This window comes from Odontesthes bonariensis, chromosome 10 (assembly GCF_027942865.1).
Source record: "Odontesthes bonariensis isolate fOdoBon6 chromosome 10, fOdoBon6.hap1, whole genome shotgun sequence".
NCBI classification, from domain to species: Eukaryota; Metazoa; Chordata; class Actinopteri; order Atheriniformes; family Atherinopsidae; genus Odontesthes; species Odontesthes bonariensis.
In genome coordinates, this window is record NC_134515.1 from 3713197 (window position 1) to 3740877 (window position 27681).

Genomic DNA, 27681 nt, shown 5'->3' on the forward strand with positions numbered 1-27681 from the left:
AAATCCTCTTTTATTTTTAAACCTGTTGTGTTTTTGTGATATTGATGAATATCTGAGTAATGAGCGCATGTAAAACAAATTATTAATTATTTCTGTTGAACCTAACCCATGTTTTTATCTGGATTTGTGCTCCAGGAAGTAATTAAAACATTGAGTGGACGTGAACACAGCCGCTTGTTTTCCAGTAAGACGATCTGTACTCAAGGAAGTAAACAGCATCAAAGCCTCATCAGGAAGAAAACTTTAATCTGTGAGGCTCATTCCAAAAATTCCTCTTCAGGTGCGCCGCAGGGGAGGAGTCGTCTGTTAACTCAGGACCTTCCTGCAAACGCTGGCACGGCACCAGGTGGTTATCACAGCAACCTTCCCTGCAGCCTGGGTGGTGAGCAGCACTTGGAAAGGTTCTGACCACTTCTGATGGTTCCACTTCTTGGTCCTCATCACAACCCCGTCACCAGGCTTATCACTCTGGAGTCTAAGAACCCGCCGGCGGGATTTTTGACACTTTTCAAAAAACAAATCTGTAACTTTGTGAGTTTTTGTCATTCAAACATATAAGTGACACCATTACAAACCTTGAAACTTATACTTTTCAAATATATATATATTAAAATAAATTTTATAGTTGGCCCTTTTTAAAGAGAGTGAAAAGAAATCTTTGGATTTTCTGTACTCTCTGACTGCAGCAGCCTCCTAGGCCACACCTATCGCTATTCACATGTAAAGTACCAGGTGATTGAGTGGCTATTCACAGGTGAGAACACGCCCCATTCAGCCAGCATAAACATGGAGAATGACAGGGGGGTGGGGGCAATCAGGGGTGTTACACACCCATCTAATTAGTATTCAACTAACAGAGACACTGCCTTGAGTTACAATGACTTTTTTACAGTTTGTGTGGAAACAACAAAACATTTCTGACTGCACTTTTTACTTTTATGCAGCCAACACTTTTCTTTACAAGGTTCAACCTTCAAAAGTCTTAGTTGGATATATTTATAGTGTGTTTTCTTGCACTGTTTGAAGACCTCTAAAACTTGTTATTTGTACAGTTGTGTTTCCCCTCAATTTAAATAAAACTTGTTTGTATTACATTCACTTTACTCTCATATTATCTTTTGTTAGGCTTTTCAGAATACAACCATATGTGTCACTTTTAGATAGATGTTTATAGTTAGTTGAAATACTTGAAAATGTCAAGGTGTTGCAAACTGCCTCAAAGTCTCTGAAAGGCCTTAGGCTACGGCTACACGGAAACGTTTTTCACTGTAAACGATACTTTTTCTTATCGTTTCGCTGTCGCGGCCACACGGCGCCGGCGTTCCCACTACCCCAAAACGATAGTTTTTGAGAACGGGTTCCAAAGTGGGAAGATTCGAAAACGATACCGTTTCGTTTCCATTGTTACAGCTAAAACGTTTTTGCGTCAGTCAGTCACATGGCAAACGCAGTGACGTATACACATACGTCAGTGACCAGAACAAAAAGCAGCTTCCATTCAAAATCCGGAAGAAGAAGACAACACAACAAGGACAGACAGCGATCATCATGGACCCCACAACATTGATAGCAGCACTGCTGCAGACGATTGTTGAAGGAACAACTATCGCGCTGGTAGAAGTAGGGGCGTACACGCATGCGCATTGCTTCTTCTATTGTTCTGGTATAACCGGTGGGGGTGGCTTACAGCGCACCTAAAGGTGTTTCGTGTGTACTACATCGTTTTTCAGCAAGCGTCGCGTTGTCATGTGGACAGAGAAGCCCCCCTGTGTGGTCGAAATCGTTTTCGTACCCGTTTTAAAAAAAAACCTTGTTTCGTTTTCGTGTAGCCGTAGCCTTAGACTACAGAGGCTTAAAGAGATGCAGCACACCGGCTGCTGGATCAGGGAGATGCTTTCACCTATGAATGAATATCTGATCAAAGAGAAGACAGCAGAGCGCCTGCAGAACGGGGCGTGGTTTAACATTTGGCAGGGTTAAAGGTTAACTGCGACTGGTGCTTGCCAGGTTTGAGGATTTTCAAAAAGTACCGTGGTCCAGATCAGGTCTGGGAGAACAAACGTCAGAGAGAGCAGGTTCACAATCATGGTCCTCCCCTCGCCATCCTCACAAGGTGTAGAAAGAAGCTTAGCGGGACTCAAAACTCTGCCAAATGTCTCAGCCTGTCACCATGTTGCTGCAAAGGGACAGAAGTCATGCAACCCTCTATTCTTCAACAGTCTGTGTGAATGGTTTGCAAGGATCAGGGAGACGCCAGAGTGGGTGGAGACACAAGTCCTGGTCTCAGTGTGGACAAAGTTTGTTAAGTTTCAGGGCTTCGTGTGATGATGTCTTTTGGTCCCAAACCCGATCAATGCACACCAGCAGACAGAGGTGCTTCAATGACTGAACAATAAGGAATAAAAGAACAACAATATATACTCACTCCCAAAAAGGACATGACTTTTCCTTTATTATTTGGCTTAGGAATCTGCTGGATAACCTGAATGCATTTTGGAAGGAGTTCTATAGCTTTGGTGATAAGAGATTTCCCAGAAAGGTCACCTGCTGCTGCACAAGCTGAAGCTCTGACACACTGGCTTTGTGTCCTCCAGCTGCAGGATGTTAGAGGAGTTTTAACAGTGTCGAGATCAACAACAGTGGATCACTGAGCATCAGGTGGAGATGGTCAAAGAATGGCCCAGTCCACCTCAACTGGTGGAGGCAGATGGCCGCCCTTCCTGAGTCTGGTTCTGCCACACGTTGTTGTCGCATCCCCTCAGGTGGCGTCTTATCAGACAGGTCATCTCTATCGTCTGGTCAAAGACTGGTGGAGCCGGCAGGCCACTCCCAGAATAGCATATTTCAACCCAGATATATCACACAGAATAAAAGACGTGCAGCCGTTCAAGAGTTGAACAGCACGTAGGCTTTAAACATGAAAAACAAGCTGAATTCATCCATCAGCTGTACCTGCTGTATTCTGCATCATCTTGGAGCATTTAACCTCCACATAGAGGCCTGATGTTGCTTTGGGGCTGCAGAACAACCACCACTGAAGTGAAAAAAATGACTGAAACAAATCATGTAGGTGCCCAGGTCCTGTGGCTGCAGAACCAGCCCAGATCATCAGCCCTCCACCACCGTGCTTGACAGCTGGTGTGAGGTGTTTGTGCTGATATGCTGTGTTTGGTTTCCTCCAAACGTGCTGCTGTGCATTATGAGCAAACATCTCCACTTTGGTCGGCTCTATCCAAAGGACATTGTTGCAGAAGTCTTGTGGTTTGTTCAGATGCAGCTTTGCAAACCTAAGCTGTGCTGCCATGTTCTTTTTAGAGAGAAGAGGCTTTCTCCTGCAGCCCTTCCACACAAGCCATACCTGTTCAGTCCGTTTCTAACTGTGCTGTCATGACCTTTAACCTTTAACATGCTAACTGAGGCCTGCAGAGTCTGAGATGCAGCTCTTGGGTTTCTGACCTTGGGGTGACCTTTGACCTTTAACGGTGTCGAGATCAACAACAGTGGATCACTGAGTATCAGAATCAGAATCAGAATCAGAATCAGAATCAGAATCAGCTTTATTGGCCAGGTTTGACTAAACAAACAAGGAATTTGACTCCGGAAACTTCACTCACAAAGTACAACACTCAACAATAACATGAAATGATAAAAATTAGAAATGCAGAACAGTAAGAGTTGAATTGATTATAAATATGAATAAATAGAAACTATGGGTGGGAATGCTATTCCTGGGTGTTCAACAGAGTGACTGCTTGGGGGAAGAAGCTGTCTTTGTGTCGTCTGGTTTTGGCAAGCAGTGCCCTGTATCGTCTGCCAGAGAGGAGGGGGTTGAACAGTTTGTGACCAGGATGTGAGGGGTCTGCAGAGATTTTTACTGCCCTTTTCCTGGCCCTGGACCGGTACAGGTCCTGTATGGAAGGGAGGTCAGTTCCAATAATTCTCTCTGCAGCCCTAATTGTCCGTTGCAGTTTGGCCCTGTCACGTTTGGTGGCTGACCCAAACCAGGCAGTGATGGAGGTGCAGATGACAGACTGGATGATCGCCGAGTAGAAAGTGGTCAGCAGCTCCTTAGGCAGATTAAACTTCCTTAGTTGTCTCAGGAAGTATAACCTCTGCTGGGCCTTTTTCTGGATAGTGACAATGTGGGGAGACCATTTTAGGTCCTGTGAGATGGTTGATCCCAGGAACCTAAAGGAATCCACATTGGGCACTGTTTCGTTCTGAATGGTGAGTGGAGCGAGTTGGGGGGGGCTTCTCCTAAAGTCCATTTTCATCTCCACAGTCTTCTTGGGGTTAAGCTCCAGATGGTTCTGACTGCACCACTGGACCAGCTGCTCCACCTCCTGTCTGTAGTCAGACTCATCCCCATCCTGGATCAGACCAATGACAGTGGTGTCATCCGCAAACTTCAGGAGTTTTACAGGGCTCTTTGAGGTGCAGTCATTTGTGTAGAGGGAGAAGAGCAGTGGGGAGAGGACACACCCCTGTGGGGCGCCTGTACTGATAGACCGGGTCTTTAAAGAGGTACTCCCCAGTCTGACATGCTGCTGCCTGTCTGACAGGAAGCTGATGATCCACTGACAGGTAGAGGCAGGCACTGATAACTGAGTGAGCTTCAGGTGGAGATGGTCAAAGAATGGTCTAGTCCACCTCAACTGGTGGAATCATACTCCTCATACTTGGAGGAGCGGAGTTAATTTGTGACTATTGGAAGTAATCAATCTGATCGAGTGGCTATGACTTGTGGAGTTCCTCTGGGGTCAGTTCTTGGACCCCTTCTGTTCACTCTATACATGCTGCCTCTGGGTCAAATTCTGAAGAACTCTAAAGTCAACTACCACAGCTATGCAGATGACACACAGATATATCTGGCACTGTCTCCAGATGACTGCAGTCCTATAGAGTCAGTGGCCCTCATTTATCAAGCCGTCGTAGAAAGCATCGTAGATATGAGCGGAGAACTCGTCGTACGCAGAGGCTCAAGTGAGATTTACAGAACATGCGTACCACACCAATCCCATCGTAAGACAGAGCGGCTGTTGATAAATCCGGCGGGTGAAATCCATCGTAATGATCCTAACCACGCCTTCTACAAAAGGGCCGCACCTCTAGATTTGCGACATGGATAGACGAAAGGCGGCAAAGAATCGCTGTCAACACTGTTGACAGCTGGGACGGCTGTCACCAGCGTTGGCGATGTAAATCGCAGACCGGACAAGTTATGTATTTTCCCCTACTGTGATGGTCAATAAAACGTGATAAACTCCAGATTAAATTAAATCTAAAATTTAAGATGTTTTACTTTTTCTCCAATAAGATCAGGAAGAAGTGGTCCGATATGAAATTGGCCACAAAAAAGGTCGCAGCTCTCGGACGCAGCATGTCACAAACAGGGGGGGGGGGTTCCGATCCAGGTTTGGATTTGAGTGCCTTGGAGGAGAGGGTGGCTGGCCTGATCGGAGCTACGTCTTTTTTCCTTGAATAACAGAATGTGCAGGCTGGTGGGATCTCTGGGTACGGGGTCCTCTGGATGTACATCTGGAAATGGCACTCCATTGTTTTGGGCAATGTATGGAGAACCCCGCATGCAATAATAATATTGCATACCTTTTCGGGCGTATATAGAAGGGTTCCCCCGCAGCTGAGAGACAGATCCACCTGCCCTTTAGGAGCCCTGTACACCTCTCCACAGTGCGCAGTGTTAAAGCGCCTCTCCTGTTCGGTGTGAGGGTGCGCGGTTGAATAATGAGCCATCACTCTTCCAATTACGGAGTTGTACTTGTTTAATTGATTTAATTTGCGTTTATGTTTATATTTATGTTGAAGTCAAATAAAACATGGGCCTTCTTTGAAGTGATAAGTCTGTAATTTTAACCAAGGGATTTGTTGCGACTCATAAGGCACGCACTAGTGACGCTGCTGTTTATGTATGCTATTGCAGTCACCGCAAGTCAAAATGGAAAAGTGCGTACACGCCCTCAGACCTGTCGTGGCGATTTCATCTTTCCTGCGCTCACGATGGATTTGATAAATGCCAACCTTTGCGCAGAAAAGAACGTACACACGACCTACGCATGTTTTTCGTCTTACGCAAGTTTGATAAATGAGGGCCATTGTGCGACTGCTTAGAGCAAGTCAAAAAGTGGATGAACCAAAATTTCCTTCAGTTAAATCAAGAAAAAACTGAGGTCATTGTGTTTGGCAACAAAGAGAATAGGTTTGCTGTCAGTAAACATCTTGAGTCACTGTCTCTAGAAACTAAAGACCAAGTCCAGAACCTCTGCGTGCTGATAGACTCAGACCTGACCTTCAACAATCATATCAAATCAGTCACCAAATCAGCCTTTTATCAACTTAAGAACATATCCAGAATTAAGGGTTTCATGTCCCAAACAGATCAGGGGAAGCTGATTCATGCTACATGCTAATGCTAACGGTCTCTGACTGGACTCCCCCAAAAGAGTCTCAAACAGCTGCAGCTCATTCAGAACGCTGCAGCCCGAGTTTTAACCAGAACAAAGAGATCACATCACATCACCCCAGTTCTCAAGTCTTTACATTGGCTCCCGGTCAGATACAGAATAGATTTTAAAGTTCTGGAATGGTTTAGGTCCAGAACACATGAATGACATGCAAGCAGAGTATAAACCCAGTAGAGCTCTGAGATCTACTGACTCAGGTCAGATAGTGGAGCCCAGAGTTCAAACTGGACCTGGTGAAGCAGCTTTTAGCTGTTATGCTGCACACAACTGGAACAAACTACCAGCAGAACTGAAATCAGACCCAACTGTAAGCACTTTTAAATCCAGGTTAAAAACATTTCTCTTTCGGTGTGCTTATGGTTGACTTTATATCTTTCTTTTTCCCCTCTTCTTTGATTGCTTTTAACTGTGTTTTTAATTTTTTCTCTTTAAATTGCTGCTTTATTAGGGTGACCAAACGTCCGTATTTCCCGGGACATGTCCGTATTTCACGTCCTGTCCCGGGCGTCCCGGATTTTTTTTAGAAAGTGAGGAAATGTCCTGGTTTTTAAATGACCTTCTTTGGACCATTAAATTTACAGGCACTAGGGCACTGCCCACGGCTGCGTGTGACGTAATCCCTGACCCGCGTCTGTGCAGGCAGAATGTAGACAGCGTGACTGTCAGTAGGCAAGCAACAATCATGCCGAAGCGCAAATGCACGTTTACCAACGATTTACACAAGAGTTTCCCCGCTTTCAGACCGGGTCGAGACAAATGGGAAGCCTTGTGCACAGTGTGCAAAGCAGGCACATATGTCTCGGTGTCCAATGGAAGTGCAAGAGATCTGAAAAGCCACCTGGACACCGAGAAGCACAAAACAGCTGTCCGAGGCGAGAGTAGTGCTAGCTCATTTATTTATTTTTTTTTCCAATAGCCTACAGAACAGACATTATTTTGTTCATTACTGAGGCTAAGTGAGTTGGCCTATCATGTGTTATTTGGAGTTGAGAGTTATTGTTAAGTTTTGTTGTTAACTTTTACTGAAAAGCATTTTTAATAAACCAACTGTAAATCTTGTTATTGTAGGACTGGGTAGGCCTATGTTAAGTGAGCGCATGCCACAGACATAAATAATGATAATATTATAATAATAATATGTAATATAATATAATAATAATATTGTTAAAGCAGCAGCATCATCCTCCATATGCATGGGAACAGAGTCGTCCCCCCGTCCGCTCCAAGCTGTCCTGGTTTTCCCAAACGAAAATATGGTCACCCTAGTTTTATGCTGTTTTTTTTAAATGCCTTGTCTTTATGTAAAGCACATTGAGTTGCCTGTGGTATGAAATGCGCTATATAAATAAAGATGCCTTGCCTTGCCTTTAACATGCTAACTGAGGCCTGCAGAGTCTGAGATGTAGCTCTTGGGTTTCTGACCTTGGAGTGACCTTTAACCCTTAACATGCTAACTGAGGCCTGCAGAGTCTGAGATGTAGCTCTTGGGTTTTTGACCTTGGAGTGACCTTTAACCTTTAACATGCTAACTGAGGCCTGCAGAGTATGAGATGAAGCTCTTGGGTTTCTGACCTTGGGGTGACCTTTAACCTTTAACATGCTAACTGAGGCCTGCAGAGTCTGAGATGTAGCTCTTGGGTTTTTGACCTTGGAGTGACCTTTAACCTTTAACATGCTAACTGAGGCCTGCAGAGTCTGAGATGTAGCTCTTGGGTTTCTGACCTTGGGGTGACCTTGCTGGGACGTCCACTCCTGGGAAGGTTGACAGCTGGAACTGAACAGGCAGGAAGAAACTGATTGAATGCTTTCTAACTTCCTTTAGAAGTTAGATAACATTTAACCAGTTTCTTCCTGCCTGTCACGCTATGATCGTATCTGCTTGACCTGGGTTACCCTGACATAAAAAAAAAAGCCTTATGTAAGTTCTGCTCTGTATTAGAATTAAGAATAGACTGCAGGATATCTTTTTCCAGGGGGTTTGTTGGTTTCAGATTTCACTTTATTTCCGATGCAGCCTGTGCCGATGATGGTGCAGCAAAAAGATGTCATTAAGTCAATGAGCATCAGGACAAGAACTGCAAACAACGGTCCAGTTGAATAGTCTAGTTATTAATATTATTATATTATAATATTATTATTATTAATCTGTATTTAATCAACACCCAGGATGAGAGCTGTTTGAATTCTCCAAATGCTGAGGAAAGGAGCTCCAGTGTCTCCTTTATTATCTCCTTTAGCAAAGGATACACCGGCCATTGTTTATGGGAGAAAGGAGATAATTCTGTCCCATAATTCCTTGCGGCCTCAGCTTTCAGAAAGACGATCAAATATTTATTTCCAGTCATTTTTTCATTCATGTCGACAAATTCAACTTCAGTACAGCAGTGCTTGGAGCTAAGAGTGAATGTCAGACTGTTGTTCACCATTTAAAATGTTTGGAAATGTGATAATTGGCATTAAAAGGACAGAAAATATTTTGGTTTGTTTTTCACAAAACTTTTTGGCAGTCATTTCTGCTTAATAAAAAAAGTGGGAATGTTCAGCTGTGACAAAGAGGAAGAAACAAATGTTTCCTCATTCCAGGACAAAACACCTGACAGTGGTGCCGGTAATCTGTGAAAAGATTAAACGATTGAAACATTTTGAGAAACTATATAAAGATCCATCCTCTCAGAGGTTTTGTACATCCTCTCTTCGTTTCAGAGGGTAGACTCGACTCACTGGACTGACTGCTGCAAAGGTAACACTTTACAGTTTCTATTCTTACAGATTTTTAACCACGTTTAATTTTTTATTGATGTAAATCTGAAACTAACAGAAATTGTATGAATCGAGTTTCTCAAAACCAGACTAACAACCAGATAAGGTGGTTGGCGTTTGAATCGTTCCAGCATGTATTCACTCAAAAGGGCCTCGGGGGTTTGTTCATGCTCTAAAGTTCAGTCTGTGTTCAATATGTCTGATGAAATCCCACAGAGAAAGTTAGAAGCATCAGAATATCTTTAACATTTTCTCACACAGTCCACACCGTTGAACAGGCTTCATTCCACAACTGGATTCTCCTCCCATGCGTGTGCAGTGGGACAAAGTCAGTGATTGTCTGTGTAACCGTGTAGATGTAACTTAATTTAATTTCTTTGTCTCTTCTCAGATGGCTTCAGGTTTTAACTTGGTTTTCTTCGGCTTCATCAGCAGCCTCTTGATTGTTCAGTGTGTGAGTATAATTAACTCTGTGTCACTTTCATGGCCATGTTAGCTTACCGAGGTAAAGACGGAAGCATTGATGTATATGTGCTCAGAAATGACTGACTTCATTGAAATTAAATGTGTATTCACAAAGTAATTTATTCAGATGAGTTTTATTTGTGCCACCAGTGAAAGGAATGCTACAGAACTGTAGCGTCCGCTCCATGATAGTATTAGCTTTGAATCACAGATCCTGCTCCAACAGATGACGTCAGCTTCATAACTGCAGCTTTTTTAGCCTAAATATGGGAGAGGAATATGATAGTTTTGAAAAGTACAAAGTCTTTACAGGTTTCAACCTGCTTTTGTGTTCACAGAGATCTGTCCAGAAAGAGGTTGAGCCAGGTTGGTAGTTATAATTTATTTACTGTTGAACAGCTGTTGGAGGATTTTGTGCAAATTAATGAAAAATAAAAGATTTTTATGACGGTTATGACAGTGAAAAGTGCAGCTTTAATCATGGGTCAAATTCCTGTATTTTGCACTTATTATCTTCTGTCTAATACAAAAACTGTGGCAGTTCCTCCTGGCAGTTCCTCTGGCTGTCCTCCTGGATGGACGCAGTTCGGCTCTCGCTGTTTCATTTTCATCGGCACAGGAAAGACTTGGATTGATGCAATGGTAAGTAACAGAGCAATATATTATTTCCTTCGAAACAAAGCAGAAAGCAAAATTTCTGCTAATTGTAAGTATTTCTCAAATGGTTTTAGAGAAAGTTTAACCTTTAAAAAGGGTCATCTATAGTCCTTTTTTCTGAGTTTTTCTTTGTGCTATTGAAAATGATATCAAGTATTTTCTTGGTATCTGTATCATCTTTGAAACCTTATTATTGTGACAAAACAACTACGGTCTTATTTGTAGCTGTGCATTTTCTGTCTGAACATTGGGCTTCATGCAAGAACATTTTCGTATTTTATTCTAAATTTCTCTAATTTTTCTCGTACGAAGGTCTCGTACCAGCATGCAACGTCAGATTCAACAAATGCTCTTAACTTCAGAAAAAGTGTATAAACGACCTGCGTGAATGATGAATCCCACCTGTGCGTATTAAGGCTGTGCTTCCTCTGTCCTGTACCAGGAAGTGTTGAGTCATGAAAACGGCATCAAGGTGCAAAAATAACAACTTTAGGGGCTCTGAGACTGAAGTTCTGCTTTCAGAGATCCAAAAAGGAAAATCTGTCATTTTCGAAATAAAGAAGAAATGGTTTGATAGGAAAATGGCTTAAAAAAGCTTTATGACTGCAACTAAAGCCGTGCAATCAGTTGTTGCCTCATCATGATGGCTCTTTGATGGGGCGGTCCATAAGGGGGGTCTTCTGGCACCACAGCTTCTGGTCTGCCTGGGCTGGTTCAGGTAGTAGGAGACCCTCGTTCATGGCAATATTGTGCAAATCTGGCATGCCTTCTCGGGGCTGTAGAGCAGTTTGCCCCCCGCTGTATCGAGACACACCCACCTGGCCTTCAGCTCAGTGTGCTTCACAACAGCACGGGTGCTTTGATGCGTATATGTGTGCAGTGTATTGCCCCGATTATGTTTGGCAGTCCAGCCACGGCATGAAAGTCCCTCTTAATTTGTACTTGTTGGACAGCGGTGTATGGGAATATGATGTACCATGGGTGATAAACTGATGAGAGCTTTGATGACCAAGGGGAGTGCACGACTCACAGAGGACTGGGACACCCCCGATCTGTCTCCAAACTCCCTCTGAAAGGTTCCAGTGGCCAAAAATCCAAGGGTGGTGAGGACCTGGACGTATGGAGGAATTGGGTTTGATCGGCGTGTTTCTCTCTGGAGTTCTAGCAAGCTGCATATTTGCAGCAGCACAGTCCTTGGCAATCTAAATCACGATGTCAGCCATTCGTCTGTCTCCACATGGGTATCTACACGTTCTCGAAACACACGCTCCCCTCCAAGAGCCTGGCGCGCTAATGCATCCAAAAGTAGTAAATCAGCGGCTGGTTACACTTCCCATGTAATGTATATATTTATTTATGTTTGCTTCAAAGTAATTAAATGTACAATCCATTAGTAAAGCAAACTTGATTGGAATAACAGCGGACTATTTTACAAAACTCCTACGACAGGTCTGGATCACTCGTTATTCTGTTTGTAACCTGAAAGAAAACGTAAAATACGAAAAGATTGGTGAATGCGCAAATTCTCTTAAATCACTCGTACGCACGTATTAAGAACAAATCTGTGCGTATGAACGGTTGTTGCATGAGGCCCAATGTGTTCATGTTGCAGTGGAGCTCTGAATGCTCAGCACATATTACACTCTTCATCTTTTAAATATGTCTACTCAAAGTTCACCACAAAAAATACACTTTTTGACTGAACTCTTCTCACTCTTGTCAGTGACGATGGCATCACGATCTTTAAACAGTCTGAGATAAATAATCTTGTTTTCACTGTTAGAGATTGTTAAAAAACACTAACGAATTAAACTAAATTGAACTAAAGAATAAGTGATGGAGTATTAAAAAACCTTTAACATAACAAGGTTTTTCTCATCATGATCACAAAGTGCTGCCTAAATTAGATTAACTAGCAAGTTATGTCCATGATGTTCCTCTAACTTGAAGGCACTTCTCCCTAAAATCTCTTTTTCCCCCACCCTGTTTTGATTGTTAGCATTTTTGCATATCTATTGGTGGGAATCTGGCTTCAGTCCACTCTGCTGATGAGAACATCTTCCTCAGTGAACTGGTTAAGAAAGTGACCGGCGCTCATCACCACGTCTGGGTTGGAGGTTTTGACATAGTTGCAGTAAGTTACACGGTGCAATTTATCAAATTAAGTTTTTACTGAATGTGTGAGACTATTTTACATGAATAAAATACAATTATTCATTTGTAATGTTTTGTTGACACATAACTCATCAATCACACACTTAATAAATGGTCTTTTATGAGGCAGCAGGTTGCAGCTTTGGTAAATCTGATTTATTATACTGCTGTGTATTTCTCCATACTACACAATGTATTTCCTCTTTCAGGACAAAAAGTGGCTGTGGACTGATGGATCAGACTTTAACTACAGGCGCTGGCATACTGGGCTGCCTGACAACCAGGGAGGAATTGAGCACTGTCTTGAGATCAATTATGGAGGTACAAACAGAGGTTCCACTACACTTTTATGGACAGCATATGGACACTGACAGTGTTCTCACTTTTTATGTCAACATCACATGAAGTCGCAGTGACAGCAGAATGTTTAAACATCAACACTTCATTTTAACTGATATGTGAACAAACTATTTACAGGAAATAACATGAAACTAACTCATTCAACCTGCTGTAGGCTACGATGAACCCAGAGCACCATCATGGTTGGCCTGGACTTAAAATGGGTGCTGGCTTGAGCATAGTCAAACAAAGGAGGCTGCAGCAGAAGCAGGTGTCATTAGGCTTTGTGTTTTTGCCTCAGAAAGACAACTTTACATGTATTCATTTTGTTCCAAAGGCTGATCTCAGTTACCTGCTCTGTATAAAAAACACGTATTTGAGGGATTGGATCTGAATGAGTCCTAAATCCATCTCAACTGTGTTCACACCTGTTTTTAGAACTGTGAACCTGTGATTGGATCATGACGATCACATGTTCGCACCGAGTCTGAGCAGGCCCACAGATGAGCTGCAGGCCAGCAGTCCGTAGCTCTGCAGTGTGCTGTAGCATCCGGATAGCAAGTTATATGAAGTACAGTTTCAAGCTCATAGATGATGAGCACATGAGCCTGTAGAACAGCTAATTAATAACACACTCTCACCCCAAACTGGACAGGAGGTCTACTGCATGTGGTTTAGAGACAGTGTTGCTATGAACTACTTAAGTTTCTGGTGCTTGTTCTCATGTTTAAATCTGTTAAAATGACAGACGTCTTTCCCGTTTTTCCATTTTTCAATGATGGAAAATATTTGCCTAACAAGACACTTGGCACCAATATAAGTATTTGTTTTAAGATGTTTGATTTTTATTGAGATATTTGGAGACATCCCAGCCCGCTTTGTGCTGTAGGGTCACAGTGTCGTGTTTAAGAAGCATTTGAAAATGTTCACAGACAGAGATATTCAACACACTCTTATGCACTGGAACAGGAACAAGCTTGTGTAAAAACCTAAATTAATGCATGTTTCTCCATGTTTGTTTTTTCTAAAAAATCTCCAAACAGCAACCTACTGGAACGATGCACCATGTGACCATGGAAGATATTTCATTTGTGGAAAGAATCTGTGATGCATCCGGCCATGTCAGCAACAAGGATAATCTCAGGCCTCATCACTCTTTTCTGTTCTAATCAAACACTTCCAGATTAACACAGACCAAAAGAGCTCTTATGATTATGATTTCTGATTTTTTTCATCATATATTAACTCTGCATTTATTAATTCGACTGTAGATTTTATCTGCACGTTCAATAAAAATCCTCCAAATGCTGTTCTGAATCACTCTGTTCTGTGGTTTCTTGTGTCCTTTCTATGGTTTTATGTTTTTGGTGCAGCTGGCTGAAGGCTTCTGTGTGAAGATGTGGGCCTACATTAGGGGCTTCTTCTCTGCTCACAGCGTGCACGTTTACATGAAACATGAGGGAAACAAACTATTGTGTTAGTCCAACCAAAGTTGAACAGAATCAAGCTTCTCAGATCTGGACTAACACTCCCAGATGATGCAGTTGTGGATGGAACCACTCTGTCAGGCTTGGACTAAAGAGGAGACTCAGATGCAGAGAGTTGGCGGAAGGGCAGACTTTATTAAAAGGGAACTGCGGTATTTTCAACATTAAGCCTCTTTTCTGAGTCGTCTGCAATGTTTCAGAACCCCCCTCACCACTTTTTTGATGTTTACTGCTGTCTCCGGTATTTGCCTAATTTTGATTCTTCTCAACCTGCTTCAGAATGGCAAGTCATGTGCATGTCTAGAAAGGTCCGTAAAAGCACAATAAACGTTCGTTTTCAAAAGCATCAACTCACCGGAGTGGTTACTGGTGTGCACTGGTAATCCAGATCAAATTTCGTTGCGAAAAGTTGCTTCTGTCGTGTTTTATTTGACATTTTGTAAATCCCATTGAGTTCTATGGAAGACTGGATGTTCGTTGATATTACTCCGCCATCAAGTGGTGTGGAGTATAGCAAGTCAGATTCAACTGCTGAGCAGAAGTTTATCCACGGCTGTGAGGTGGCTAAGAAAATAGTGCGAGCATGAACGAGCTGCCAATTTTTCCAATTTTCTGAGGCCCCCCTAGCGCCCCCTGGCGGCCCCCACTTTGAAAACCACTGGTCTAACCAACTGATTGGTTTCATAGATAAGTACAGCTGAGTATCATCTGCAAAGCATTGAAAATGTAGAGAGGGTTCAGGCTGTGTTGGAGAATAAAGGAGCTCAGTGCAGATATTCACTTTAAAGCTGCTTAGAACTGAACAAACTCTGTTTCTGTCTCAGATTCTATGTTTATGTTCATGTTTACACGGTTCAGCTATCTACAGGTATCAACAAGGGTTGGCTTGAGACTCCTGCAGTGTGCTGATACTTAAGTATTGTTTAATCTTGTTTAAAGTGGAACTCTATGGTAAGGAGGAGGCACCTGTCACCTGTTTGCATGGATGCATGTTTCCCTCCCAGCAATGCTGCATTCAACAACAGAACTCCAAGTTTCACATCTCTGACCAGAAACATGTTCATGAACACGGAGCATGAAAGCTGATTTTATGAAGCCTAAACATGTTGCTTTTCAAGCAGTTAAACCACTTTATCTCTTTGAGATCAGATCAATCTGTTTGCACCTCAGTCTGGCTTCAGTGTTTAACAAGTCAGAAAATAATATAATACCACGAGACTGCAAGCTGTAAATGAAAGGAAAGTTTATTCATGTAGCTCAAAGAAAACTGACGCAGAATAACAGAACAAAAGAAAAAGACGAGTTGATCACAAAGGATATTGAATCAGTGTTACAATTAGAGTCATATTAAAGAAAATCAATACTATCTAATCACATGTGTATTAACACTGTGGTCCAAACGTCACCGGCCTCGTCTCCCAACAGCTATAAAGTGAACTTTATTCTAAATGGTGTATTTGGATTTTTTCAGGATTCGATTGGTTGATTATTGATTCAATATATATTGAATTTAAAGCATGAATTTGATGATGTCATCTTCTTTTCGGTGATGTCCTCAAATGGCAGGAGCTGCAAAAGACCAGGTAAAAACTGAATTTCAGTCAGAAGAAATCAGCACCAAAATGTGGCAGAAAAACCTTTTGTTAACACACTGTGAATGTGGTTTGGTGGGAATAATCATGTCTTCTGCAGCTTTTTAGGAAACATGCGGAGGAATTAAATAAAAAGATATACAATGAGATAAATAACTGACAGAAATGGACTAGAATACGAAACATAAGAAAGGAACTATTAAACCAACGCAGAAAAACACAGACCATGACAACCTGACATCACACTTCATGGTGTTCACTGAGTTGAGTCACATGATGAATATCTCCATCACAACTGAGCCAGTAAAATTGACCAATCACGTTTAGTTTTGTCCCTAAGTCATTGCTGTCCCGGTTCAAACCCTCCATGTGGGACGCTGTGGTCACTAAACACGTATTTTCTGTGCAGAAAAAGTGAACTACGCCCACTCTTGCTGCTCCATGAGCAGCATTCTCATTGAAAACTGGCGTAAGCATCCAGGTGTTGGGTTAGAAGTAATGCTGATCAGAGCCAGAGCCCATAAATACCCCCGAACACTGCAGAGTCACTTGATGCGGGACTGAATTCTGATCATGTTCCTGTAATACTCAACAACACCAGATGTTAGTGGGCTTCACATTTCATCAAATCTTTCCATGACAGCTTAGCAACCATAACTAGGTTTGCAGTTCAGTCAGATTTCTTATATCCATTTGCTCAGACATGAACTGTAAATGTTAGCATGTCAAGCTGTGTAGCTCACAAAGTTATGCGGTGGAACTACAAAAGTCAAGCTAGAGCTCATATTCAGCTGTGATTGTTGCAGCTGATCCTCAGCTGTGTTGGTGTCCGAGCCTTTGGTTCAGGTTGTGGAGCAGTTAGCATCGCTCTCATTCTTTTTGTAGCTTCTCCAACTTCTATCCCAGCAGCATCTCATGTCACAGCCCCACACACATTATAAAGCAGCTTCAGTACATTGCTGCCACCTGGTGGTATAAGCATTACCACCAGTGTAACCTTAGCAGCTTGTTTAATCCCACTGTGCAGATCAACATGTGTTTGTGTGGAAGTTCAGCCATTAACGGATCCCAGATATCAGCAGAGCTCTCTGTGTTGTCAGCAGCTTTTATATCTTTACAGCAGAGTCACTTCCAAACACCAACGTGAGTCGGGGTCAATCTGAAATACCAGCTTCCAGAGAAAGTTGATTCTCATGATTGGAAACTGTTTTTGACCAATAAAGGTTAACTTGAATAGGCTTTCGTTTCTGGTTAATATAGAAAATAAATGTGACCTCATGGCTCTGTTTAACACTACCTGGTTTCAGTAAATAGTCCATAAAAGGCCTGTCGGAGCTATTTGTTATTTTGTAATATTTGGCTCACTTATTATTTAGTTACCTTTTGGGGGTTTAGTTTTGGGGAATACACCTTTTTTGGTTGTTTATGATATTTAGTATTTTTTGAGTTAATTTGGGTATTTAACTATGCTTTTATTTTGAAGGCACTGGTTAGCTGGGGCTCACTGGGAGAGTTTTATTAGATGGGCAGGCAGTCACAGGTGAGCAGGCACCTGGGAGGGCTAATGGTTTTTGACCAGGGCAAGAGAGGCGGCAAAGGCAAAGTTCTTTGTTCGTTTGCTTGGTTTGAAGAATAAACCTAAAGAAACAATTTTTTTTTTGCCTGGACAATGGACTCATTTATCCTGCGTAAATTCACTCCCTAGCTGTCTCAGTGGCTGTTTGATTTCATTTAGTTTATTATTGTTTTGATTTTTTGATTATTGACACTGAGGACGAGTAGTCCATAAAAGGCCTTTAAAGTACTTACATATGCATATGTAGGTCACCTCCAGGTACTTGTATGTGCCAACACAGGGGTCTCCAAACATTGAGTTGCTTGCTTTGACAGAACAGCTGCTTTTCCCATTGCAGCTGTGGATGAAACAGGAGCTTTAACATGGACTGAGGGAACATGGGTGCTATTAGATGGAGGATTGGAGTAAAGTAACATTCTGTACCTGGCAGCAACTTCACTCGCAGGCCTTGAGCAGAGGATATTTTGGACCTGATCGGTAGGACGCCCAAAAATGCACGTGTTCCTGTCACTGCGTCCATAATCGGCCCCGAGGACAGATATAACCTGCCCCTCACCTGACGAACAGAGAAGTTAGATACCCAGCTGGTGAAAGCAAGGAAAACACAAACATGTATATTTATGGCATCAATCCAATGAAAATACAAGAATCTCACCACACTGAAGGTTTGCCAGAGAAAATTCACACGCTACACTTCGGACTGTTGGAGCAACAGAAATCACATGAGAAACAGAAATCACCTCTGTTCAGCTGTTATGAGTTCAGTTTGATGCCACAGACCTGCAGGGAAGCAGCCGTAGGTGGTGTCCAGGTACTTGTAGATGCCATGGCAGGGATCAGAGGTACGAACGACGTTTGCATTGATTTCACACACTTTCTTACCGTCACATCTGCAGGAGCAAAAGGAAGGAAAAGAGCTTGTTTCCAGGTTTGAATAGAGGGATTCAAGGTAAACACAAGAAACTTGTGCTAAAGAAAAATAAATAAATAAAAAGAACCAGACTCAGTGAATAATTCCCTATACTATAGATCAGTGAGCACCAACATATCATTGGGGTCATCAGGTGGGAACCTCCTTTCATCAGTGTTTCGTCTAGTTGGGCCCACAACACCTCCAGGAGGCTAGAGAGTGATCACTGGCGTTCCAGAGTCACTCCCCTAATGCCAGCCAACACTGCTCCTCACACCACAACAACCATCTTTTTTTTCTGGGCTTTTTATGCCTTTAATGATAGGACAGTTGGAGAGAGACAGGAATGCAAGGGGCAGAGAGAGGGGGGAGACATGCAGCAAAGGGCCGCTCGGTGCGGGACTCGAACCGGGGCCAGCTGCAGCGAGGACTATAGCCTCTGTACATGGGGCGGCTGCTTAACCCACTACGCCACCGACCACCCCAACAACCATCTTTTACAGCCACAAGCTACCCCAGCCTCTCACCAACTGCACATCAGTCACAGCCAGGATGCAAACCCTGGTTCGGGTAGGGGGTAATGAAAATATAGAGGGTGCCAGAGGTGGAGGCAGGACAAGACACACCAGCAGATTCAGCCGACAAACTCACCTAAACAGTCCTATAATCACTAAAAATGCCAGCAAAATCAAAGCCATACAACTCACTCAAAGCCAACTTACCCAAAATGGCCGCCTGGTTTCAAAAGGATCACATGGGCCAAACCCTCCACTTAAATATCTTGAACTTCTTCTTTGCTTTTTCAAAAGTCTGTTTACCCTAAGTGCTCCCCCTGCTGGGCCCCCAGCTGCTATTGCTTCTTCTAATCCAAATCCACTGACTGGATTTTACTGCCTCATCTGGCACTTCCTTCACTATTTTCCTCACACTCTGTCCACTTACACCCAGCTCCCTCAACAATGAGACAACAGACTTTGCAACAAATCCTTTACATCCTACTTCCACTGGACAGATTCTAACTTTCCATCCTCGCTGCTCTGCTTCTGCCCCCAACTCTACATATCTAAGCTTTTTCCTTTCATATGCTTCTGCTACTAATTCCTCCCAAGGAACAGTCAGCTCTATGAAATAGACTCTCATCCTACTCCTAGACCACAAGACTATATCAGGCCTTAGATTTGTAGAGGCTATCTCCTGGGGAACAACAAACGTATTTTCTAAATCTACCTGCATCTCCCAATCACAAGCATCCTCCAAGCTGCCGTGTCTCCTTATCGTCTTATAAACTTTCTCCCCCTCTTGAACAAACTGAATTGCAACTCTCTTCACCTTAGACCTTCCTAAGTTTACCAGCCTTTGTTTATCTTCAATACCTGCAGCTAAGCTTCTTAATACTTGGTCATGTCGCCATGTATACCGGCCTTGTGACAGACTAACCTTACAACCTGACAAGATATGCCTTAGAGTTGCAGTACCTGAACATAACGAACATAACGGGTCTCCATTTACCCAGAGTTTCAGGTTCTGGGAAGTTGGTCATACATCATATGTTGCCCCTACCAAAAATCTAATACTCCTTTCCTTCATACTCCACAGTTCTTTCCAACTAAGCTTTTTCTTCTCTACACCTTCACAATTCAACCACCGTCCCTGCTTAGCCTGAGCCACTGCCTTTGCACCCCTTAACATTTCCTCCTGTCTACGAACCTGCTCAACAACTAGCTTTCTCTTCTCCTTGGGACCTGCTCTACTCCACACTGGTTTGCCTAGGCCAAGCCCCAAGCCTCCCCGGCCTATTTGCATATTACCCACAATCTCTGCATGTCTAAGAGTTGCTTCTCCCTCCTGAGCTGCCATTCTTGGATTCCACTTTCTCCCACTTTACTAACTACCACATCTTTACTTGGACCCCTTCTGTTCACTCTATACATGCTGCCTCTGGGTCAAATTCTGAAGAACTCTAAAGACAGTGGCCACAAACAGTGGCCACATCAACCTATAGGAAACAATCCAAACCGCAGACACCACAGCTTCAACTTTCCTGGAAGCCCTGATTTATCTATTCTATCCAGTCCCTCAGCAACATCTTTCTGAAACTGCACTGCCTGCTCTCCATCATTCATGTCTGCCTGGTACCACCTGCCTAAACTCTTTACTGCCTTTTCCCTAATTATTGGAATGTTTTCTTCATCAATTACAAACTTTCTATCACTTAATTTCCCTCTACTTATTGAGATACTTCTAGACTTAGTAGGTTTGATTTTCATACCAGCCCACTTTAGATTTTTATTAAGTCTCTCAAGTATTCTCTTCATACATGGCACTGTTGTAGTCACCAACGTCATATCATCCATGTATGCTCTAATTGGTGTAAGGCGCATGCCATCCTGACGTCTCTCTCCACCTACAACCCACTTGGAAGCTCTAATAATTATCTCCATCGCCATTGTAAATGCTAATGGAGAAATAGTACACCCTGCCATAATGCCTATTTCTAGCCTCTGCCAACCTGTTGTGAAACCTGCTGTACTTAGGCAGTCTAATATCCTGAAAATATGCTCTTACTAAGTTAACAACTATTACAGGCACTCCAAAATACTCAAATGCTTTCCAAATAAGGCTATGTGGCACTGAAACAAATGCATTTGCTAGATCCAGAAATATAACTTGCAAGTCTTTTTTCTCAATCTTGAATCTGATGCCAAATCATGCTAGTGTGCTTTAAACACCCTGCGAAACCTGGTATTCCTGCCTTCTGCACAGTATCTATCAAGCTATTCTTTTCTAAATAACTGGCTAATCTCTGTGCAACTAAACTAAAGAAAATCTTCCCCTCTTCATTTAGGAGAGAGATCATCCGGAACTGACTCAGGTCCGAGGCCTCTTTCTCCTTTGGAATAATAACGCCTCCTGCCCTACGCCATGCTCTAGGAATAACCTGTTTCTCCCAAACTATTTTTAATTGCCTCCACTAAAACTTGAGGACATCAGGTGCACTTTTATAAACCCGGTAGGGGACTCCATTTGACCCTGGGGCCGCCGAAGCCTTTGCACGCCTGACTACCTCCTCAACCTCCTTCCACCTAGGTGGTCTAACGTCCATCTTATGAGCTATCTCTCCTAACGGTGGCATGTCAGGTGGAAGGCCTACTACTCTACGCTGTTCAAGATCTGAATATGTATTTCTTAGATACTCTTCCACCTCTGACTTTGTTGCCTTAAGCTGCCCTCCCTTTTCCTGGTTAAACAATCCTTTTTACAAACTTGAACGGATCCCTGTAAAATGCCGTTCTTACATATTCTTTCTTCTGTCTCTTTTTCCTAATATTTTCCGCCCTTCTGAGTATTGCTAGCCTGCCTCTCGATTCTTCCTGCAAAACATTAATTCCCTCTCTCTCTTCTTCTGTATCTTTTTTCCACTGCTTTCTTAAATTTCTTCTTTCCTTAACCAATTTCTCCATCTCTTTTTGCCGTCTAGACTTAACTAAATGTACTGTTTCAACCCTCTTTCTATCTTGCACCCCAAATCTTTCTACACAATAGGAGTAAATTATATCTCCCATCTTCTCTAGCCTATCGCTTGCATTTCCTCCTAACCTACCCAATATTATTGACAAATCTTTATTGACTGCCTCCCATTCTTTGTTACTATTTGCCCTAGGCCACTTAACTCTAGCTTTCTGCTCCATATTTCTCTCTCTAACTGGCCTGTTCACCTCAGTATCAGCTGCATCCCTTCTTAGAACCTCCTCCTCCCCCTCCGTAGCTGTGTTATTGATATCCTTCGGACTGTGGTTTTCTACCTGCCGCTGGACTTCATCCGGCTTACTCGACTGACTTCTTAAAAAGTACTGATCGATTCGGCCACACTGCCCTTCCTTTACCACACATCTCTTTCTTCCCTGATGCATTTTAAGGCCTCTAACTGATGTTTCTTTCTGCCAGCCACAAGGACAAACCTGAAGCTTACTTCCCTCTGGTCTACCACTTTTATTTACGCTCTCTTTCCTCTGAGAATTGTTCTGGTCAGTTCTAGCCCTAGAGAATAGGTCCGTGCCCCTATCCTTCACTGAGTCGTGTATCCACCTCATAGTCATGTTCGTTCCAGGGAAGTGAATTGATTACAGATTGATCTCTGGTGGGCCTGTTACTGTTTAATATCAACATCATTAGGAATGTTGTCCCACCAAAATGAGCGGTTGCTCAATTTGTCTCAGACTTTTTCATCCCACCACATGTCATCCATCACTTGGCTGCTTCAGCTGTTTATTTATCGCTTTAACTTTGATTCATTTCCAACTCCGTTAGCTCCTTTTAGTCAAGTTAAACCTCTGCTGCTTGTCAAATTCAAACATTTTCAATGAGTGTGCGACTCATCTGGTGGATTGATTCTGCGTCGTCATGGCAACTGTACCTTTTTTTCAGGACATCCACAGTGCCTTTCTGAGAGCACTTTGTGTTGGTGAGCTGCTCTGAAGGTCTGCCCTCACTGCAGGTCTCTGTGTCCAAACGTCCATACAGAGCTGACTGCACGATGATCACGCCATCCTCTGTTTCACAGAAAACACAGGAAGAAGATTTAATAATCCCAATCATCTTTATTTGATCCCAATAAAACTTCATTTTTCCATCACATAAAAAAGAAAATGAATTAAATAAATTAAAATAATTCAAATCTCTTGAAGTGAAAATGTATGTCAAGTAGATAATGGTGTAAGACCCCTTAAATAACTTATAGAAATAATAACTGTCTATGTTTCATTTATGTTTTATCAAGAAATCCAACATCTAAGCTTCCTGGTTTTACATCAGCCTCAGTTTCTTTCAGACAGAAAGAGGCAGCTCCTGGTCCATGTGAGTTCAGCTGAGTTCTCTGCACAGACGCTGTCTTTAAGCTGCTTTAATGCTGATTCTGTGGTTATAAAATCAGGATTTTATTAGAGCAGAGCGACAGTCTGGAAATGCTTTAAGTGAGCTGACACGTAGTCCTAATGGGCTGATTTTAGTCCAAGTTTTGAGAAAAGAAACAGAAAAATATGTGAATCGGAGCAGCTTTACTGGGAATTCAGCTGGATTAATAAACACTTTACAGTTTTTTCCTGAAAGATGCAGAAATGTTAAACTTTTTGGCCTGTATAAAGCACCAAGCACCATCAGTCTATTTATATATCTATGATTCATGTATTTTGTGTTTTGCATTTTCCTATGTTTCGGGGTTTCTTATGTTCTGATGGACAACCAGGAGGTCATCCGGGAGGTCGGCCAGAGGAGCTCCTGATGATCCAAAACCACAGTAAAAACAGTAGAAAAACAAGGCCTGAGACATGGACATGAAACAGTGATCCGACAGGGAATAACTGAAACCAAGGAGTTAATATACTGAGGGAGTAAATACTACAAAATAAAACAGGAAGTGAACTAAATAAGGAGTAAGAATCTATCTATCAGTCTATCTAAGATAAGATGAGAAGTAAGAATAGAATCGACTTGTTTACTTTGACTTGTTTTCCAGCAAACTTTTGAGTGTGCTGGAGCTGCTCAGTCGTACCGCAGCTCATGCGCTGGACATTGTGACTGTCATCGCAGGTGATCACTCTCTCTGTGGTTATGGCGGTCCCAGCGAAGGGAAACGGTTCTTCGGCTCCGGCAAAACCTGGAATGAAAAGCAAAATGTTTGGTGAATAGTTACTCCATAAAAGAGAAAATCTGTTGGTTATGGTGCTGAAGCAGCTCTCTCACCTACACTTTCTTTTCAGGTTGATATAAATAAATACATGTAGAAATATTTATTTCATTAAATGGTGGAGGGAGCTGCATCAACAAAGACTGCTGACAAGATAACAGATCAAAAGGTCAGATCTCCACTTTCTGGGTTAAGAGTCGCCTCCCTCAGCATTTCATTGTAAACTATACAACTCTGAATAATATGGCATGCATTAAAGTTACTTATAGAGTCAAAACAAAGCTTGATTAAGTGTAAAAAGTTTGGATTCCCTCCTGTGCCTCACAATGGCTTGGTTTTACAGAACAGAATGAAATGTGTATTGACCTGAACACGTCAGCAAAGATGATGCTGCCAGCACTGAAAAGAGAAAAGAAACCTCAGTGTTAGTTGATTTACTTGTCCTGTTACTTCTGTTTAAAGCTGCTTTAGCATTGGGCTTTTCCATGTCGAGTCAGACAAATTAATTCCACTTCCCCATGAATGATGATGATCATGGTGATCACACCATCAGGCTGCAGTGAAACAGTAAAGTCTGAGGGCAGAGACGAAGGAATGCAGGAACGGCTCAGATCACAGAGTCAAAACCTGGAGACATTTCAGTAGCATGAACTACAGCTTTCATAAGGAGGGTGAGAGGGAACAGGTGGATGGATGATCAGAACATCCAGGATTTTTATGCACAAGGGTCAGTTTCACTGTGCTCAGAGTTTGTACTGAAACATGAATGTGCATCATTTTTGCACCTTCACCATCAAACATCATGTAAAACCTTCATATCTTTAAAAATCATAAGGCTCGGTATGATTACTGGTTTTCATCGTAGACTGTATCTTTAAGGATTGAGATGACATTTGTTGTGAGTTGGCGCTCTATAGATAAAATCAAATTGAATTATATAATCATAAGTGAAAACAGTGCTTTGCCCTGAGAAGAGACAGAGGTCCCATCACTATCCCCACCTCAGTTCTTTCTCTTTAACTTCACAGGCAAAACCTGAAGAAACTGAAAAGACTTTCATGCTCACAGGTTAAAAATGATCATTTGGCTGATGGCAGATACAGGTTGTTTCTGTCTCTTTTAACACTCTGGGGTCTAAGAACCCGCCGGCGGGATTTTTGACACTTCTCCAAAAACACATCTGTAACTGTGAGTTTTTGTCATTCAAACATATAAGTGACACCATTAAAAACCTTGAAACTTATACTTTTCAAATATATATATATATATATTAAAATAAATGATATAGCTGGCCCTTTTTAAAGAGAGTGAAAAGAAATCTTTGGATTTTCTGTACTCTCTGACTGCATCAGCCTCCTAGGCCACACCTATCGCTATTCACATGTTAAGTACCAGGTGATTGAGTGGCTATTCACAGGTGAGAACACGCCCCATTCAGCCAGCATCAACAGACAATTATCACATGGAGAGTGACAGGGGGGTGGGGGCAATCGGGGGTGTTACACACCCATCTAATTAGGATTCAGCTAACAGAGACACTGCCTTGAGTTACAATGACTTTTTTACAGCTTGTGTGGAAACAACAAAACATTTCTGACTGCACTTTTTACTTTTATGCAGCCAACACTTTTGTTTACAAGGTTCAACCTTCAAAAGTCTTGGCTAGATATATTTATAGACCTCTAAAACCTGTTTTTTGTACAGTTGTGTTTCCCCTCAATTTAAATAAAACTTGTTTGTATTACATTCACTTCACTCTCATATTGTTTTTTGTTAGGCTTTTCAGAATACAACCATATGTGTCACTTTTGCAGAGATGTTTACAGTTAGTTGAAATACTTGAAAATGTCAAGGTGTTGCAAACTGCCTCAAAGTCTCTGAAAGAATGTATAGAAATAATAATTTCTTCTGTCTCCTTCTATGTTTTATCAATAAATCAAACATCTACAGTCAGCTGTGTACTTACGCAGTGAGATGCTCAGTCTGGTGCAGAACATGGTGTCAGGAGATGCGGTCGGAGGTGCTGAAATGAAGGAAATGAAAAAGACTCTGGATATTTATTCTGCTGGGGTAAGAGCCATCTTACGACACACGAATACAAAGTATGGGGAAATAATCTTTTACTGACGTGTTGCATAGATTAAATCAGAAAACAAAAATGCTGGAACTGGTCTAACTGGCACGTGCAAGAGGATGGTAGATTTGCATACTCCACGCCCAAAATGATACCATATAAGGCTGTGCTTCCTCTGTCCTGTGCCAGGAAGTGTTGAGTCATGAGAACGGCATCAAGGCGCATAAAGAACAACTTTACGGGCTCTGAGATTAAAGTTCTGCTTTCAGAGATCCAGAAAGGAAAATCTGTCATTTTTAGCAGTGTCAGCAGTGGAATTACGGGACCTGCTAAAGCCAAGAAATGGGAAGCAATTACGAGTGCTGTTAACTCTGTGTCACCGAAATAAAAAAGAAATGGTTTAATATGAAAATGGCTTAAAAAAAACAAAAACGTCTCGCCATGGCCAGGCGCTCGATGACTGCAACTAAAGCCGTGCAATCAGTTGTTGCCTCATCATGATGGCTCTTTGATGGGGCGGTTAATGAGGGGGGTCTTCTGGCACCACACCTTCTGGTCTGCCTGGGCTGGTTCAGGTGGAGACCCTCGTTCATGGCAATATTGTACAAATCTGGGATGACTTCTCTGGGCTATAGAGCAGTTTGCCCCCCCGCTGTATCGAGACGCACCCACCTGGCCTTCAGCTCAGTGCGCTCCACGACAGCACGGGTGCTTTGATGCGTATATGTGTCCAGTCTATTGCTCCGATTATGTTTGGCAGTCCAGCCACGGCATGAAAGTCCCTCTTAATTTGTACTTGTTGGACAGCGGTGTATGGGAATCTGATGTACCATGGGTGATAAACTGATGAGAGCTTTGATGACCAAGCGGAGCGCACGACTCACAGAGGACTGGGACACCCCCGATCTGTCTCCAATCTCCCTCTGAAAGGTTCCAGTGGCCAAAAATCCAAGGGTGGTGAGGACCTGGACGTGTGGTGGAATTGGGTTTGATCGGCGTGTTTCTCTCTGGAGTTCTAGCAAGCTGCATATTTGCAGCAGCAAAGTCCTTGGGAATCTTAATCACGATGTCAGCCATTCGTCTGTCTCCGCAAGGATATCTACACGTTCTCGGAACACACGCTCCCCTCCAAGAGCCTGGCGCGCTAATGCATCCAAAAGTAGCAAGTCAGCCGCTGGTTATACTTCCCATTGACCTTGTTACATACAGAGTCAATTAACCTTCAATTAGTGCATAATTTAAGTCAAATAGAATAATGTCAACATCATTATGGGGTATAATGTATATATTTATTTATGTTTGCTTCAAAGTAATTAAATATACAATCCATTAGTCAAGCTAACTTGATTGGAATGACAGCGGACTATTTTACGAAACTCCTACGACAGGTCTGGATCACTCGTAATTCTGTTCGTAACCTGAAAGAAAACGTAAGATGCAAAAAGATTGGTGAATGCGCAAATTTTCTTAAATCACTCGTACGCACGACTTAAGAACAAATC

The 27681-nt window shown here is 42.5% G+C and overlaps 2 protein-coding genes across 2 annotated transcripts; one reads left to right on the forward strand and one right to left on the reverse strand.

Moving 5' to 3' along the window:
* Positions 1 to 9143: 9143 nt before the first annotated feature.
* On the forward strand, positions 9144 to 14164 carry LOC142390497 (galactose-specific lectin nattectin-like). The gene is made up of 7 exons (XM_075475966.1): positions 9144 to 9222; positions 9634 to 9696; positions 10046 to 10073; positions 10249 to 10349; positions 12364 to 12498; positions 12728 to 12839; positions 13901 to 14164. The coding sequence occupies exons 2-7, from the start codon at positions 9634 to 9636 to the stop codon at positions 13963 to 13965; spliced, it is 504 nt and encodes a 167-aa protein (XP_075332081.1). The 5' UTR covers positions 9144 to 9222; the 3' UTR covers positions 13966 to 14164.
* Positions 14165 to 15793: 1629 nt separating this feature from the next.
* LOC142390496 (L-rhamnose-binding lectin SML-like) lies at positions 15794 to 26154 on the reverse strand. The gene is made up of 9 exons (XM_075475965.1): positions 26072 to 26154; positions 24472 to 24504; positions 23971 to 24075; positions 22837 to 22972; positions 18293 to 18402; positions 18168 to 18212; positions 17936 to 18068; positions 17746 to 17849; positions 15794 to 15913 (listed from the first exon to the last, which is right to left on the reverse strand). Exons 1-9 carry the CDS (start codon positions 26100 to 26102, stop codon positions 15900 to 15902), a joined length of 711 nt encoding a protein of 236 aa, XP_075332080.1. The 5' UTR covers positions 26103 to 26154; the 3' UTR covers positions 15794 to 15899.
* Between the last annotated feature and the right edge of the window lie 1527 nt (positions 26155 to 27681).